The sequence below is a fragment of the Emys orbicularis genome, chromosome 2, assembly GCF_028017835.1.
Source record: "Emys orbicularis isolate rEmyOrb1 chromosome 2, rEmyOrb1.hap1, whole genome shotgun sequence".
NCBI lineage: Eukaryota > Metazoa > Chordata > Testudines > Emydidae > Emys > Emys orbicularis.
The window spans coordinates 111,208,398-111,227,045 of NC_088684.1; the positions used below are offsets into that span (position 1 = coordinate 111,208,398).

Genomic DNA, 18,648 nt, shown 5'->3' on the forward strand with positions numbered 1-18,648 from the left:
TTAGGCCTGGTCTATACTTAAAAACTAGATCAACCTAGCTACGCCACCAATGGCTGTGAAAAATTTCACGTTCTGAGAGCCATAGTTAGGTTGATCTAACCATCAGCGTAAAACGCTTCCGTTGGCCTAGCTACTGCTTCTCAGAGGTTGATTAACCACATTGATTAAAAAAAACCCTTCTGTCAACGTAGGAAGTGTCTACGCTACAGTGCTACAATGTCATAGCTGCAGCTGTACCAGTGTAGCGCACGTAGTGTAGGTATATTCTCAGTCTTCAGATTATGAGGTTAGAGAGTATCCAACCAGAATGTAACCACAAGAGAACAAATAACTGATTTGTGGGGAGAACATACAAAAGCAAGAACCTTATCCTGCAAGAATAAATTTTGACAATCAATAGTCTTTAAAAAAAGGAAAATTTAGAAAGATTAAATGTTCTATTTTAAATTAAACTTTTTCCTCAGGAAGAGAAGGTTTTTCACCTTGTGCAGTAACTCAGGTTCTTCAAGATGGTTGGCCCTGTGGGTGCTCCACTTTAGGTGCTTGATGCCCTGTGCTTGTAATCTAAGATTTGTGGTAGTAGGCCCAGTTGGGCCGCGCATGCGCCAGAGCTGTCTCGCGCCGCTCCAATTGGTTACATAGCGGTGTGCAGCCAACTGCCCCAGTTCCTTCTCTACCTGAGAGAATTGGCCTGAAACTCCGAAGTAGAGGGGAGGAGGGAGGATAATGGAGCACCCACAGGGACAACCATCTCCAAGAACCTCAGTTACTGCACAAGGTATCTTCTTCAAGGAGTGTCCCTGGGAGTGCTCCACTTTAGGTGATTGTTAAGCACTGCCCCTGAGTGGAGGGGAGGGGCTTCAGAGTTGGTCTACTGACGGTGGATAACACCGTAAGTCCAAAGTGGAGCATTGGATGTTGATTGTTGTTCTAAGGCATAGTGTTTAGTGAAAGTATGGACTGATGCCCAGGTAGCTGCTCTGCAAGTCAGTGATAGGGACGTTACTGAGAAAGGCCACAGATGCTGCTACTGCCCTGGTGGAGTGTGTTCAAACTCCCAGTGGATGTTGAAGATTGTGGTTTTGGTAGCACAAATGGATATATCCTACCATCCATTTGGATAGTCTCTCTTTTGAGATGGTTTGACCCATCAAGCGTTCTGTTATGGAAACAAATAGTCTAGATGATTTTCAAAATGTTTTTGTTCTTTCAATGTAGAAAGCTAATGCTCTGCGAACATCCAACGTGTGGAGTGAGGCCTCCTTCCCATCCGCATGTGGCTTAGGGAAAAAAAATACAGGTAAGTAAATGGGTTTGTTTAAATGAAAGGGGTAAGCAACTTTGGGTATGAACTTAGGATGCGATCATAGGATTACTTTCTTTAAAGCATGTTGTATAAGGTGGGTGTGCCATTAGGGCACCTAATTCTCCCACCTGTCTGGTGGATGTGATGGCAATGAGGAAAGCCGCCTTCACGGATAAGTGTAACAAAGAGCAAGTTGCAAGGGGTTCAAACGGCTTTCCCATCAGTCCACAGAGAACGAGGTTGAGGTCCCTCATGGGTGTAGTTTCTTATTGTGGGATAAATGTTTTCAGTGCCTTTAAGGAAGCGTTTAATCGTCAGGTGAGCAAATATAGTGACCCCGTCCACCTTGTCGTGGAAAGAGATAATAGCAGCCAAGTGTACTATGATGGAGCTTGTGGATAGCCCCGATTTTTTAATTCCTAGTATACAGTCCAGGATCCTCAGTGGGGGGCACGATTGTGGCAAGATTTGTTTATCTGGGCAACAGGTGCAGAATCGTTTCCACTTATGGATATATGTGTTTCTTGTACTTAGTCTCTCACTGTTCAGTAATATAGCGTTTACTTCCTCAGAACAGGCCTTCTCAACCCCAGTCAGCCATGGAGTACTGAGAGGTTGGGGTGACGGACGCATCCCTCATCTTGTGATAGAAGGTGAGGTACTAAGGGAAGGGTTCAAGGCGGTTTCACTGCCATCTGGCGCAAGTATGGGAACCACGTTTGTCTGGGCCATGTGGGCACTATGAGAAAGACCCTGGATTTGTCCTGCTTGATCTTGTGACCGACTCGGCTTAGGAGTGGGGTCGAAAGAAATGCATACATCAGTGGCGCCTCCCATTTTATGAGGAGAGTGTCGGCTAGGGAGTGGTGTCCCAATCCCACTCTAGAGCAATATTGTGGGCATTTGGCGTTTAGAGCTGTTGCAAATATATCTATGGTAGGGAACCGCCATAGTTTGAATATGGATTTGAGAATTCCAGGATCCATCCCCCACTCATGGGTTTGTGAGAAATCCCTGCTTAATACATCCGCCGTTGTATTCTGACATCCTGGCAGATAGAATGCCGATATCTCTATGTTGTTGGTGATGCACCAATTCCAAAGGCGTATCGCCTCTGTACATACGGAGTATAATCGTGCTCCCCCCTGGCCGTTTATATAAAACATGAATGCTATATTGTATCTGAGGATCTTGATTGTATTGTTCTTGATTAGAGGGAGAAAGTACTCGCATGCATTTTGGACTGCCCTTAGCTCCAGTAAGTTTATGAGCAGGTTGAACTCTGCTGGGGACCAGCACCTTCGACAGTATTGTTGAGTAGATGTGCCCCCCAACCTATTAGGGAAGCATCTGTCGTGGTTGGAGTTCTTTGATGGAAAGGGACTCCTGAGCATATGTTCTTTGGTTATATCCACCATGTTAACGAGTCTTTTACTCTGCGTGGCATCTGTTGAGAGGGTGTCTGTATGGTATATACACTGTTCGAAGCCAGGCCTGCAAGCATTTCATGTGGAGTCTGGTATGCTTGACAACAAACGTTGCCAACATGTGCCCCAAGAGTTGTAAACATGTTCTGGCGGATGTTTGTGGGCTGTCCCTCACTGTTGAAGTTATGTTGACTAGGGTGAGGAAGCATTGTTGGGTTAGTGTTGCTGTTAGACAGTCGAGACAGGCTCCTGTGAATTCCAACTTTTGGACAGGAACCAGTGTGGACTTTTGCGTGTTTATTTGCAACCCTAGATTTGTGAAAAGGGTTATCATGCTCCGCGTGGCGTTCATCGCTTCTTGCTGTGTTGGTGCCTCTATGAGGCAGTCGTCCAAGTATGTAAATATCATTACTCTGTGTCTGCATAGGTGAGCTGCAACGACAGGGAAAACCTTGGAAAAAACCCTTGGGGCAAATAGGCCGAAGGGTAGTACTCTGTATTGGAAATGCTGTTTCCCTAGGATGAATCTCAGGAATCTTCTGTATGACAGGTGGATGGTAATATAAAAATAAGCATCCTGAAGGTTGAGGACCGAGAGCCAATCTTCATTCTCTAATGCCAGAATTATTGTGATTAGAGTCACCATTCTGTTGTGTTCTCATGAATTTTTTGAGTTTTTGTAAATCTAGACTGGGTCTCCACCTGCCGGTCTTTTTCTGATTTAGAAAGTAATGTGAATAAAAATCTCTCCCTGTGTTGTGATGGTACGGGTTCCACAGCACCTAGTTGTACGAAGTGGTTTATTTCCTGTTTTAACAGGTGCTTGTGAGAGAGGTCCCTGAAGAGGGATGGGGAAGGGAGGTGGATAGATGGGATAGAAATAAAGGGGATGGAGTAGCCCTTCTGGATAATCTCTAAAACCTACAGTATTTGTCTGTCGTGATGGTATTCCAGACTGGGTATTATGGTGACAGATGGTCCCCAAATGGGCGAGGCACCGTTTCTGTTTCATGATTGTTTAGAGGTGGATTGTCGCAACATCGAAGGCTGATCTCGGTTCTGCTGACGTCTGTTCTGTCAGTCGTATTGTCTTTAGGGCTGAGAGTATGGCATAGACCGGAATCTCTGATTGTAAAACCTGCCTTGTTTCTTTTTGTTTGCAGGTACGTAAATGCCAAAGGTGTTTTAAGTCGCCCTTGAGTCTTTTAGGGTGCGTAATGAAACATCAGTTTTGTCTGCAAATAATTTCTGCCCCTCGAAGGGTAAGTCCTCGACCGTTGCCTGGACCTCCCTTGGGAACCTGGAGAGGTGGAGCCATGATGCATGGTGTATGACCACGGATGTCACGATGGATCATGCTGTCGTGTCTGCAAAGTCATGTTTGTCTTCTACTGTTTTTTTGTCATATTGTAAATTGTCAATAAAAGTTGACCTTTTGGAGAACAGATTGTGTGTATATTTGGCTAGCAGGGCAGCATAGTTGACTATGCGGAACTGAAATGTAGCTGAGGAATAAGCTTTCCGCCCAAAAAGGTCTAGCCTGTTCCAGTCCTTATCATATGGGGTCGTTCGAGACTGGTGGTGTTTGCCCTCTTGGTTGGCCACCTCCACTACTAGGGAGTTTGGTGTAGGGTGTGTAAATAGGAACTCAGCCCCTTTTGCTGGCACATAATATTTTTTTGTCGGATCTTTTACATGTGGGTGGTGCTGTAGCAGGTGTCCACCAGATTATTTTTGCAGGCTCCACGATTGCATCACTAATTGGCAGAGCTATCTCTGCTGATGAGGATGCCTGGAGTATGTCTGTGAGATTGTGTTGGGCTTCTGGTAGCTGAGCCAACGAAACATCCAGGGATTCAGCAACCTTTTTGAAGCAGTCCTGAAAGGATTTGAAATCATCCCCCATTATGACATTATGATTTCATCCGGTGACGAAGATGAGAACTGAGTAGGTGGCGAAGTGTCATGTTCGGCTGTGTCCTCAGGTTCCTCAGTGTCTTCCTCTTGTGTTTCTGAGGGTGCCTGGACAGTTGAAGGGTACAAGGCTGTTCTGGACCTAGGTGGGCTAGGGGGCCTGCAGTTGGACCCTATACACTGCCCCAAGATCCCAGTATGACCAGTTAGGTGGGAAAGGTATGGGGGGGTGCCCATGGGTGACCATATCCTCATATATCTGCAGATGGTTGATGATGAAATGGTCATGGCTTGGGTGAGGAGTGGCGAGGAGTATATTTTACTGCCTCGTCCTTTTCTTCCTCATCACTGGAGATGGAGGGGAGGGAGGGAGGCTGATTTGCAGGTAGTAGTCAGCTGGCTTGGTACCGATCTGCATGGGGTACCCTCAGTGCCGAGTAGAGGAGATTCAGGTGTTGAGATCACTATCTGGGCCGCATGCCTCATGAATTGCAGAGGAACCATGAGTCTCGGTGCCGGAGACAACATGGTGGACAGCCCGGGAGCATGAACTGAAGCTGCTAGTGCTGAGGATTTAGAGCTGTGCAGCATAGGTACAGCAGGTGGCGCCATTGTACCGCTCGGTGCAGAGATCTTCTTTGGTTCCGTGGGTGCGGTTATATTTCACTTTAATGTGTAAACTTCCATTAGAGTTTTCCCACACAGAGTCTTTAGCTCTTCGGCAACACTCTGTGCCAGATTTTCCTGGTGCCTCGCGGTCCGGCACACTCAGTGCCGTTGATACCAGGGCAAATTTTTCAATTGGGAATCACTTTCTTTTTAGACAATTCTCAGTGCGGAGATGTCTGCGACTGCTTTTTGGTAGCCGTTCTAGGAGTAGGCTCCTTGGCAGCCAATGTTGAAGTGGAGCCCATGTCAGAGACTGGCGACCGTTGGCCAGGGGGTGACCTGGACTCGGGGATCAGAGGTTGGCCTGAGGGATTTCTCCATCATAAGAAGCTTCAATTGGAGATCCCTGCCTTTTCTTGTCCTAGCTGTCAGTTTACTCAAAAATACCCACACTGCAGAAATGTGCATCTCACCAAGGCAGCAGACACACTGAGCGTGACCATCAGAGACCAGTATGGAGAGTCTGCAAGTCAGGTAGCGTTTAAAGCCATGTGAGCTGGGCATGCCTGAGGGAGTCTGTCTCTTAGAGAAAAATAGAAGGGTAAACCCTGTTTGAGGCTAAGGCTGTACAACTGCCAGAGAGGCAGGGGTAGATAGGAAAGGTAAAGGAAAAATTTTATTTTTTCAATTTTAAAGAAATTAGAGTAAGGCAAGTATTAGTTTAGTTGTAGTTAGCTTCCCTAAAACTATCATTATGAACTATTTATTATAAATCTTATCTGAGGTAAGAGAGGGCACTGCTGATTGCTCCGACTCAAGCCAAAGGCAGTAGAGAAGGAACTGGGGGATGGTTGGCTGCACACCACTATGTAACCACTTGGAGCAGTGTGAGATGACTACAGCGCATGCTACCACAAATCTCTGATTACAAGAGCAGCGTGTCAAGACACCTAAAGTGGAGCACCCACAGGGACACCCCTCGAAGAATCTACCATTTCCCTCAAAGTCAATGAGGGAAGAGGACTCAGTGTCTGGAACTAATAAGTATAAAGTGACAAAAGAAAGTTTAACATTAAACATTCATAATGGAAAACAGTTCCAAAAATTTAAGCAATTTCTAAAAATTCTGTTGAATTTAAAGCTTTCACAGGAACAAATTAATTATGTAATAGCTCCTAAGACTACACAGTTATCTATAGACAGACAGCTGCATAACTCGAAGACTCACTTTAATGCAAATAAGAGATTAGGATTTCTTTCTAGTAAACTTGGATACAACTGTTGTGTTGTTTCAATGGCTTCTCCCATTCTTCCTGCTAAAACCAATTTTTGAATTCCTGTTCACCAAAGCACAAAAAAATAAGTTTAAAACTTACAGTGTAAGGATTCATATACATTAATTATTAAAAATACCACCAACATGAATCAATAGGATTTTTACCAAAAAAAATTCATGGAAAGAAGAAATGGGTTGGTTTCCTTGGAAATTCTGAAATATTTTAAGAGTTGTATTTATTTTACAGATATTTATATGAGCATTATATACATTATATATTGCCAGCTGCTTTGCAAACACACTGACCTACCAGTTTCTCAAATAGCTCATTTAAAGGAAGATTAAAAAATTAAGAGGGAGGGATAGCTCAGTGGTTTGAGCATTGGCCTACTAAACCTAGGGTTGTGAGTTCAATCCTTGAGGGGGGCCACTTAGGGATGTTGTGAGTTCAATCCTTGAGGGGGGCCACTTAGGGATCTGGGGCAAAATCAGTACTTGGTCCTGCTAGTGAAGGCAGGGGGCTGGACTCGACCTTTCGGGGTCCCTTCCAGCTCTATGAGATAGGTATATCTCTTACAGTCTAAGACACTGTTGTGATATTTTTAACTGATATATCTTCATAAAGTATGTCCACACTGCACTACTGTCATTTGCAAGACCAGGAATACCAGGCTATATCTAGCTCATAAAGGCTATATCTAAACTATGTAAAATGGTCAAGTTTAAATTGTGTTTAGTTAATATGCTAGCTAAGCCCAACTTAAATATGACCTCTCGCCTAATGAAAATCAGAGTAACACCTTAACTTAATTTATAGCTTAAGCTCCTGACTAGACTGCAACTCATCCTGCTAAAACTGAACTAAAAGTGTTGATCTTTTCCAAGTGTAAACTTGACAAACTCAATCTGCATCTAAACAGCACCTGCTAGCTAAGCTTCTACCACTTTTCCTACTCAAGGCAAAGTCTATGTCTGTGGTCCCATTCAAGTTAACTGACTGACAATCAACTCTGGTTTACTAATGTGATTGTCAACATTAGTCTAGACCAGTGGTGGGCAACCTGCAGCCTGTCACGGTAATCTGCTCGCAGGCCACGAGACAGTCTGTTTACATTGACTGTCAGCAGGCACGGCTGCCCGCAGCTCCCAATGACCGCAGTTTGCCGTTCCCAGCCAATGGGAGCTGCGGGAAGCGGGGTAGGCAGCAGAGACGTGCTGGCCACACTTCCTGCAGCTCCCATTGGCCGGAAACGGCGAACCGCAGCCACTGCGAGCGGCAAACTGTCTTGCAGCCCGCCAGCGGATTACCCTGACAGGCCATGTGCGGCCCGCAGGCTGCAGGTTGCCCACCACTGGTCTAGACACACCATTAACATTTGTTCCAGGATAACACCAAACATGTTTGTGTCCTCCCTTTCAAACATCAGTGTCATGGTAGGTAATTCATAACATTCCTCTTCATTAAACTAGTTCCAAAATTAAACAGTACTTTCAAGATTAACAAACCAGTGGCTCAAGAATCCATGATTGTGCATTAATGCGCTGAATTATAATGGTGTAAGATTGTTGGAAGGACATTCCATGATGAAGAGTTTCATAGATTAAATTGTAGGGAATTGTTTTTAATATGAGACAACTTAAGTTAATTTGTTTTAAAAAGCATATAGTGTACTTTCCAGCCTTACTTTGTCTATTTTTAATGGAGGCTAATTCTTCTAGTACAGTCTGGTCTGTAGATCTGGCAAAAGCCTCTGCTGTTGCACAGTACCCATGATGAACTAAATAAGATGAAACCATTCTGAGAAGAGAATTCAAACAGTTAAAATATGCAACATCATTTACACCATTATGCAGGTAAAATAAACTGAAGACAATTTTCAAACTTCAAGTCATATGAGCAAACAAAATCACTTGCTTGATAAAAGCAAATAGTGGAATTAGTAAGATACCTAAAACAGAAATATATATTTGCAACATATAAAAATGTCCTATCCCAGTTATCTAGTCATGAATACATTAATTGAATATATTTGATTCCTTCCCAGAAGAGCTAAGCTCCTTGTTAGAGCATATTCTTACTTGTACTTGTTTTTTTCAAACTATTTAACATTTTATTTCAATTATATAGAAACAATTGGGGTTTTTTAACGAATCCCATTTGTTAACCCAAGCGATGATCAATTACATATTGATTTTTTTAAGTGTATTCCTGGCTCATGAAACGTGTTGGACTTAAAGCCCTGTGAGGCCAAATTCTGTATTAATCCACAGAACAGATACAGTATGCTCAGCAGCAATGAGAGTTTCTCTAAATAGCACCAAAAATGTTCCACACCCCAGAACTGGCATGAAAGTCTGCATGTCTACACTGCACAAGAGACCGGCAGCATGTCTCAGGTCAACTGACTCAGGCTCATACCACAGGGCTAAAAATAGAAGAGATATTTGGGCTCAGGCTGGAGCCAGGACAATGAAACACAGTGAGAGAGGTGGGTCTGAGAGTTTAGGTTCCAGCCTAAGCCTGAACATCTACGCTGCTATTTTGAGCTCCACGAGCCCGAGTCAGTGGACCTGGCCTCTTAGACTTACCACTGTGGGGTTTTTTTTTTTTTTTTGGCAACATAGACATACCTTATGAGTAAGAGGGAAGACTCCATGGTTAAGAAAATCTGTGACTGTACCGACACTCACTTGTCCACTGGCAACTAGACAGACTACCAACCCAATTTAAACAAGCCCCAGAGCAGCCGGTTGAATTGCAGTCACTAGTGACATTGGTATGAATTTGCACTTATGACCTAACTACTGATCTCCTGCAAACACTTAAGTCCGTGCACATAAATTAAACACGAATAGCTCCACTGACATAATGGGTCTACTCATATGCATAAGCACACGCATAAGTGTTTATAGGATCAAGGTCCTAAAGGAAAAGCCTCATATCCGTTGAACCATCTAAGTCTTCGTTTTAACAGATTTTTAGCACGAACACTGGTGCAGAAAACAATCGTGGCGACAAGTGTTCTGACTCTGTATGGTAATTAAAAAATTCAAATACTTGTGACAATTCACTTAATCACATGAATTGTAATTGATCCAAAATACTGTATTTAAGGTTCTGAATCTAAGTACACTGAGAATGACAAATTGTTACATTTCCCCTTCAGTAATTTTTTTTTTTTTTTAATTAAAATGCTTGTTTGGCTGGGAAAGATGACAAAATGGCTTACTCTAGCACTAATGTCAACACATATGGTGTCAGGAGGTGGTGAATCAACAATATAGTGAGCATTCACTTAAAGACCAAAATGTTAATTGGGACATTCCCACAGCCAGTGAGTCTGCTCAAAAAATTCAAATTAATGCCACATTAATACAAAACACTGTTGTAAACAATGCATTCCAGCAAATAGCTGGACTAATATATCCAAATTTACAAGTTCTACTGACATTGTGTGAGTGCAGAAAGGAAAACTGCCATAAAATAGGTTTTCAAAATCTGATTTCTTTAGTTTAAGTGAATTTAGTGCTCATTAAAAAAAAGGGGGAGGCTATGACAGAGAAAGCCAGAGAAGCAGCAATTTTTAAACTGCAAATTTCATCCCAAAGTACTTTACAAAGTTAAACAAATTACATATAGAGATCGCTTCATTTCCTACTGGAACAGATACTATTCCACAGCACATAAACACAAACAACATTGGCAGTGAGTAAAAACTATATCCAACTGAAAATACAGGAATTCAGGCATGTTTAATTTAAATTACCTGAGTTAGGCAATATTTTTTTTTATATATATATATATATATATATATATATATATATATATATATATATATATACATATACACACACACATACATATACATACATACACACATATATATATATATACATATACACACACACACACATATATACATACATATATATATACACACACACACACGTATATACACATACATATATATCCATTCCATGTAGACTACCGCAACTCATGAGTCTATGTCCATAACCTGTGTGTCTCAGTTTCCATATCCACTCCCTCTATGTTCACCTTCACTTGTCATTTCAGATTGAATGTTCTTTGGGGCAGAGACCAAGTGTATTCCATGTTTGTGAGGCACCTAGCACACTTCAGGGTGCCAGATAAACAGTTATTAATCTCCATAGGCCGTTCAGTGCCCTGCTTCTCTGCTGAGACAGCCATTATCTGTGTCAATTAGTGTCAAGTGATACAGTTGTTTCTTTGATACAGACACCTGTCTACTGTCTACCAGGACCTGAACGGATAGAGATTTCTACATATGCCATCCCAATGGCCATTCAACAGAAATAATTTTCGGTCACTACTGATCAAGGCTGCATTTGCACTGGTGACCAAGAAGTCAAATGTCATATAGCTTTTCACTAATTTTATATGCCAGCCAGCTGCCCTGATGAATCTTAATGGTAATCATTCTTACTGTATCAAAGAATGCACTTCATTTTTTACCATCACTTCAATATGACAGGACAAATATAAAGTTGTCATGAACATTTAAGAAGTGCCTATATTTGTTCTAAAACTATTCGAACAGTTGAATTTAATTAGGATTTCGTACAAACATTTTTTTAAATGCCCATTTTAAAATCCCTTTTAGCAAATTTTAAGTATACAGTCTTTAAAATCCCTCTAATTCTTACTTTTGAATCATTGTCTGCCATTCTCCTTCCCGATCTCCTATAGGAAATCTGTCGATCTGAGCCTGAATTTTGGTTCTCCATTCTCGCATATAGTCTTCAATATCAAACACAAATGGATGCTGCCCAAAGTTAGCATCTACCACTTCTCCTGGTGTTTGAAGCCCTACTGTAGGGTACAAGTTTGGCTGCAAGAGATTTTTTTTTTTAAATCAATACTTTTTCCTTTTATTCCAAATTCCCCCCCTTTTTAATCAGCTTCAACATCCCCACCCACACCTGGGGAGAAGTAGTACTCACTCTCCTAGCATTCCCAGTGGTTAGTCAAATGTAAGTAACTGATACCAACTCAGCAATATGAGGACAAACAAGTCTGACACCAGTGGGAGAGAAAATAAAACACTGCCCATTATTTTAAGATCCAAACCTCAACACTGGTAATTCTTCATCAAGCTAACAAATGCAGTTTTTAAAGCATGGTAAACGTCACACTTTTTGGCTTCGATTTTATGTTGAAAACATGCATCTCCAAGTTAAATAATCCTGGTCTTTTAAAAAAAATATTGATTTCTAAACAAGAGCAAAAAAAATTTAACACAAATTTATAAAGTGGGTCATTTCCATTTTCAGGTGTACCACCACTAAAATTCAGATATTTTCGCAATGTTTTAAGATAGAGAATTGACAAGATAGGGGCAACTCCTCAGCTTAGAAATTCAAGTATAATGCCTACAAAGAACGGTACCAGTTCACTAAAGCCCTCATGATTTCTTTGATTTGTATCTAAAATGACTTTAAAGCATTGTCTTCTAAATTCTATTTTCTTTTCAGAGATTGGCCTTCACAGTGAACTTTTAAATATGGTCCCAATTCCCAAAGGGGTAAAAATCTGTTTTGCCAGCACTTATGTATTCTAGGATCAGAATGAATTTTTGGATGCCAATAGTGTCTCTTCAGCTTTTTCTCTTAGGACATAGTGGCGCAATGATGCCCTCCAACAGGATTGTGTGTCTAAATCATTGTCCTCTAAATCACAACACCAAAGTCCAGATTGAAAATGACGTGAATGAGAGAAAGGCAAAAAAAAGAGACATCATGGTGTACCCAAGGTACAGGGGGGCCCTTCATACAGAATGCTGCTGGAGAAAAATCCAATCAAAAGATAACTAGGGTTTATAGAATTTTATGCAGAATGTAACAATATTAAGGTATTTTTAATTTATTTTAAATAGTTTACATACTTCGTACTATGAACTAAATTACGATTAAAAAGTCAAGTGTGACTAGTATTGACACAAGCTCATTAAAAATAGCCTTTCTTGGAGGAAATGCCTAAATTTGTGATTTTACACACACACAAAAGCTAGTGTTTTAAGGAGTCTTTGCATACAATATAGCCACCACTTGTGTTTGAACAATGGGCATTTTGTGCTTCCAACTCAGGTATTCTCAAGAACGAACACAGACACACATACTTACATATTTGGGCATAAAACTATTACAATATAAAATACGTTAGCTTTATCATTATTGTTCACAGATTATCTCTCAACCGTTTGACAAGCACACAGGGTATATAAATAAAATATTTTAAAATCATGCATTACATTCTCGTCCTGATTTTCTGGTCAAAATCCTCAAGAAAATGCCCTGATACTAAAATCTGAACAGAGAAAAAATCGTAACTATTTGCTTTTCAGTATTAGTGTTTACAGATACTGAGTGTCAAGTTTTTGCCTCAGTGATATTTGTCAAACTCAAAACCAGACAGATATAAAATGATATAAAAAGGGCATAGTGCACATTTCCAAGAAGCATAAGCTAGACAAGAACAGTCACAGTACATTTGAAACAGCTATTTATAGTATGCAGAAAATTCTATTTTCTGTTTGAAAATCCACTTATCTTACCGGTAGATCCGTGAAAGCAATACCTGCAATAAACAGAGATGCATTAAAATACTTTTTCATATATTTGTATTCAAAATGCATTGGAAAAAGTTGAGCAAGTAACTTCCTAGAGGCGCTTTTTTTTTTTTTTTTTTTTTTTTAGTATACAGGAACATTCAAGTAGAATTTGAATGCTCCTGTATACTAAAATTTGTTAAATTTGTCAGATCTTAAAATTGTTGAAGGGAATATCTAATAGGGAATATCTAGATGCTAAATATTTAGTTTCTCTAATCATTATCTGTTATAGGTTTCCAATAACTTCCCAGACCTGCCTCAAAAGTAAATATGACAGGCATGTAACATCCATAATGCTTCTGCACAAGTTAGTGTAGAAGTAACAGGAACCAAAAGGTCAGTATTTGGCAAATAGAAAAGAAATATTTTCAAAAGATGATAAACATTTAAACTACCATACAGAAATATGCAGACCAATATTTTGAAATTTGGTAGTTTAAAGCTATGTTCTCTTACCCGTGTTATATAGGAGTCTAAGTATAGATTTGACAGCCTATCTTTAAGCAATCAAGTGTGAAAATTTTGGCCACAGTTGACTGTCTTAAATGCTACAGGAAAAAAGCAGCAATTGCCAGAATATCTTATGAAAATGCAATGTACAAGTTCTGTCATATGCAACTATAATAATGAGATGAAAGTTTACTGCAAAGAAGTCTCTTCTACTGGCAATGCATAGAACTTTTCTTGTTTGCAAAAATTAAAGGAGAAGTAGCATGTTTGCCAGAGGCTTTGTTGAAAATTAATTAGTTCTCATCCAAACTAAGTATTCTATTGGAGTTTGATTAACTTAAACCAGGTATTTTAGTATGTAGATATAAAATATGAGAAGATGATAAATGATAAAACCGGAAGAGCAATTTTGTAATTTACTGGGATTAGAAAAAAAAAAATTTAACCTTTATATGTTCCCAGAGCTTTAGGTAAATTTTAGAAAAATTCCGATTTCAAATAGATTCTTTTGAAGGAGTGAAATTCTGTATCTGAAACCCACAGGGTATATCACAATTTCCTTCTCATGATGAAGATTTTTATTTTTAACCTTGTTACTAGTTGTCCATCTATGCTGACAACTCAAAGCTACTTCTGTTTTATTTCTCCATCTGATATAGCACTACCATCTCAAATGTACTATGGCAAAAACAAAGCTTCTAATCTTTCCTCCTAAATCCAACCCCATTTTCCACCACCATTAACAACTTCATCCCTCATCACTGAGGCCCTCAATATAGGGATCACTTTTGACTCCTTATCGTCATCTTTCTCCCATGCAAACTGTAACCAAATCCTGCTGCTTCTTTCATCACATCCAAAATTGATCATTTCCATATGGCTAATTTGCTGTCCATGTCCTAATCTTCCCTTGCCTTGACTACTGGAACTTCTTCCTCTTTGGACTTCTTGACTGTCACCTCCTCCTCCAATTTCTCCAAAATAATCTCTTGCATGTTGCCATGATCTTATTACTCCACCCCTTCACTTTTGCAGCCTCCCAACAGCTTTCCATCACTCTAAACAAGCTTTTTGACCTTCCCTTCAAGGCCTATATTAAGCTCCTGCCTAAATCTACAACCAGTTTCTTTCCCAGTCCCACTCCTACCAACAAGAGACATCTTAACTCTTCCCCTTTGTCATTTTCTCACACTGTCTAAGCCTTATTCCGTTAGCCCCTATTTCAACACTCTTCCAAAACCTATTCACCAAGCCACAACCCTCTCCTTAAGCCACTGCTAATACAAACATGCAAGACATGAGGAAAGAAAAATATCTTTCGTCATTAAACTGTGTGCAGACTATCTGAACTGCCGGACAGGTAACTTATGTAAGATTAACACCACCCATCCCTGCTGTGCTCATCCTCAACGTTTCTGTACAATGTGGTATAATGAGACATGATGCTAAAACATACGGTGAAGGGTTAACTGGCATAAATTTGGGATGGCCTATGTAACTAACTTGTGGCTTTGTTCCAGCTCTAAATGGCTTGGGAACTGGTTACCTGAGAGATCATCTCTCTTCCAGTTGAGATAAATGAATATGTCCATAAAGGGACACTATATTTGAAATGCACTCTCCTATGCTCTGGGACAAAGGGTAATTAGATTTGTTAGCAGACTTCATCTAACAGTAACACACAGTATATAATTACAAATTCAAAAATATAAGCTTGAATTTAATTGCGACAATTGAAGACTAGAGACCTTCAGAAAATTCAGATGCCAGATCTTAGTTGAAATATATGCAGATCTCCTGGGAAAAATGGTGTGGGCAAACCCCTCCAAATTCATGTATAAGGTTTTAATGTTGCATTAATAAGTTTTTCCATTTTTCTTATCTGCTAGTTTAAAGCCCTGCAGTATAAACCCATTAAAAAAAAAATCGGTCCATATTTAAGGTGCTTATGAATCTTGGACTCCAATGTCAGGGGCAGTATAACACAATTTTAAGATTCTGAATGTACAAAAAACTGCACTAGGTTTGATGACATCAGCTATCATTAGCAGTGATTGTTTTCCATACCCAAACTATGTCCATTCTTTGTGTAGAAGCAGGTATTGTTGATAAGGTTTACACAACAACCAATGACATCCCCAGTTGTAAATGTTGGGCCATAGGGTTGTCCAGTTCCAGAGGAACAAAATGAATGTCCATCATCTCCATGGTAACCATATGAATGTTTATCCCAACCTACAAGAAAGCATTTCAAGTTTTATTCACTTGTTTCCACTACAAATTAATGGAAAGAAATAAATGTATATAGCAAATCCAAGCAGTTACAATCCAAGCAGTTTTTTATTAAGGTTAATTACTACACTCACCGTTATTCCTGTAAAACAGTAAAATAACTGTTACCAATACACATAAGACACAAATTGCTAACATTAAAATGCTCTGGTTCACTTGAATATCAACTTCTTTCAAAAATGGTTGAATATAGAATTCTATTTACAGGTGCCAAATAGACTAATCAAGAAAAAAGGGAAAATGTTGCAAAGACTGTCAATTCCCTCTCCCTTTTTAAAAGATTTGAGATTCAAAATTGTCAACATTTGACAACTGACCAGATCCACTGCCTGAATATTAAAGTACCTGCATGTCTGGCATGTCCTAATAAAATAATGAGGTTTCCTCTTAATTTCCCACATTTTACAACATCCATACTTGAAGGCACATGTCACAGTCACATTCAGACTGTCTAAAGACGCAGACATGTCTGGAGAAAGTCACGGCCACTCTTGAACATCCTTAATTGTTGTTCAGCAGCAAGTAGCACTACCTCCACATGATAGCCAAGCCCACAGACTGTAGTACTACTAGCCTTGCTGCCCTAGAAAACTTCAAATCCAGAAGTGAACTCAGGGGAAAAGTCACTAACACTAGATAATCAAGAAGGCCTAATTCTGCATGTGGAGAAGCTGTAGAATAAATAAGTTTCACGCAACTGCACACTTTCCTCTGTTTTCAAAAGGAAAGTTATGTATGAAGCATCTATATTGTTCCCTCAGTACAAACACAAAAAACTCTCTGGAAAGGAGTGACCTTGTAGGCATCATGTATGCTCCTTTACAGATCTGAACATCTGATACCAGGGTATATAAAGGAGCTCAAACCCCAATTCCAACCCAGTTTCATTCCACATAATCGGCAGTTAACGGACTCCAAAGAAGTGGGGAATGTGGATCTATATACAATCTGCCTGAAGACCTAGTTACTTTGGAAGTAACTTCATTTTCCTGAGTACTATCCGACAGCCCCACTCATGGGAGATTACCCAGCAGTAACTGTCAAAGGAAGAGTCACAGAACTAAAGTTTCAGGACTGCTCTCCTGAATTTGCAGGATTTTTTTTTTTTTTTTTTATTGGATGCTGGCATTATTGTACTCTTGACAGGAGGCTAAGACTGAAAATGCAGCTTGTTTGGATGCATGATAAACTGGAGACTAAAGATGCTGTAAGGGTAATTTAACGTTATTTACATTTGGTTAAAATTAACCAAGCTTTTTAAAAAGGCATTTTTTACGTCTCCTATTTCTTATGTATTCAAAAATGGGAGCTGCATTCCCAGTCCTACTCAAAGGGCAGCTATTTTAGTGATCAGAATCTTACTGTGTTACACTGAAGCTTTTCTTTAACATAACATTTTAGGTGAAATGTGTAAACACTACAATTTGGGGAAGTTACAGTTCCCACAACAGCCATACTTTGCATGCACATATAATAAGGACACATTTAACAGCACAGACAATAAATGTTATATTACACTACAGGATCAGTTTGATTTACTGTCAGAACTAACTTGTTTTGTTAGCCTCTGAACACTTAAAATCTCAGCCATAGGATTACTACTATTTTTCTTATTAAAAAAACCAAGCAGTTCAAAAAGAAGGGGGGGGGGTGGTTTTAGGCCAATACGATTTGAAATAGCGAAGTTTAAAACCTCTGAAAAGCCAGGTAAAGTATATACTAACGCTTCACAATGTATTGACAATGTACAACAATATTCCATGTATTTGTATTAAGATATAGGCCCTGATCCTGAAAATCAATGGACTACTTGTGTGATCAAAGTTAAGCATGTGAGTGTTGGCAACATAGGAGCTGACTCCGTGGGTGGCTCCAGGGCTGGATCACCCATGGAAAAAAGTTAGCGGGGAATACCTTTGATTGCCCTGCCGATCAACTCTTCCCCATCCCTCCCAGTGCCTCTGGCCCACTGCGGATCAGCTGTTCCGCGGCATGCAGGAGGCACTGGGAGGGAGGGAGAGGAGCGGGAATAGTGTGACCAGACAGCAAATGTGAAAAATGAGGGGGAGGGGGGTAATAGGAGCCTATATAAGAAAAAGACCCAAAAATCGGGACTGTCCTTATAAAATTGGGACATCTGGTCACCCTAAGCGGGAACGGGGTGTGCTCAGGGGAGGAGGCAGAAAGGGGTGGAGTGGGGACACGGCCTGGGGCTGAGCAGGGCTTGAGCACCCCCAGGGAAAATTGGAAGCCAGCACCTATGGTTGGCACCATGCTGTGCATTCCTTAACATTCTTAAAACAGATAAGGAATCAATGTTGAGACAAGAGTAGATGTCCTGCTCTACTCTTAAAAACGATATGCTTTTGATCACAGCAGGAAATCTCTGTTAGCTATTAGAAAATGATGTACTACAAATTTGCTGAGCAAGGAAGTATTCTGTGATTCAGGCTTTCACACAACTGCTTACTTTCCCAGATTTGTATTTGTTCTGTAGCTGAAGTGTCTTGGTGGCGTTCTAAATAGGAAAAGTATGATGGATATTAACAGGCTGGATTGATTAAGTCAGTGATTTAAAATGAGCTATTTTAATCATGATTTAAATCAGCAAACAGGGAACACTGATTTAAATAATCAGTTTTAATTGTGTTTTGTATTTGTATGTTAGTTATTTTCCTAAAGCAAGGTTAGTAACCATTAAAACACTAAGTAAATCTCACCTTC

The 18,648-nt window shown here is 40.2% G+C and overlaps 1 protein-coding gene across 1 annotated transcript in view; it reads right to left on the reverse strand.

Moving 5' to 3' along the window:
• The window catches only part of RANBP9 (RAN binding protein 9), a 69,312-nt gene that overhangs the window by 20,509 nt on the left and 30,155 nt on the right, over nucleotides 1–18,648 (reverse strand). The window contains exons 4-8 of the mRNA XM_065398670.1: nucleotides 15,700–15,867; nucleotides 13,126–13,148; nucleotides 11,219–11,403; nucleotides 8,218–8,330; nucleotides 6,485–6,593 (exon numbers count right to left, since the gene is read on the reverse strand). Coding sequence (XP_065254742.1) covers nucleotides 6,485–6,593; nucleotides 8,218–8,330; nucleotides 11,219–11,403; nucleotides 13,126–13,148; nucleotides 15,700–15,867 — 598 coding nt within the window. The remainder of the gene's footprint in view (nucleotides 1–6,484; nucleotides 6,594–8,217; nucleotides 8,331–11,218; nucleotides 11,404–13,125; nucleotides 13,149–15,699; nucleotides 15,868–18,648) is intronic.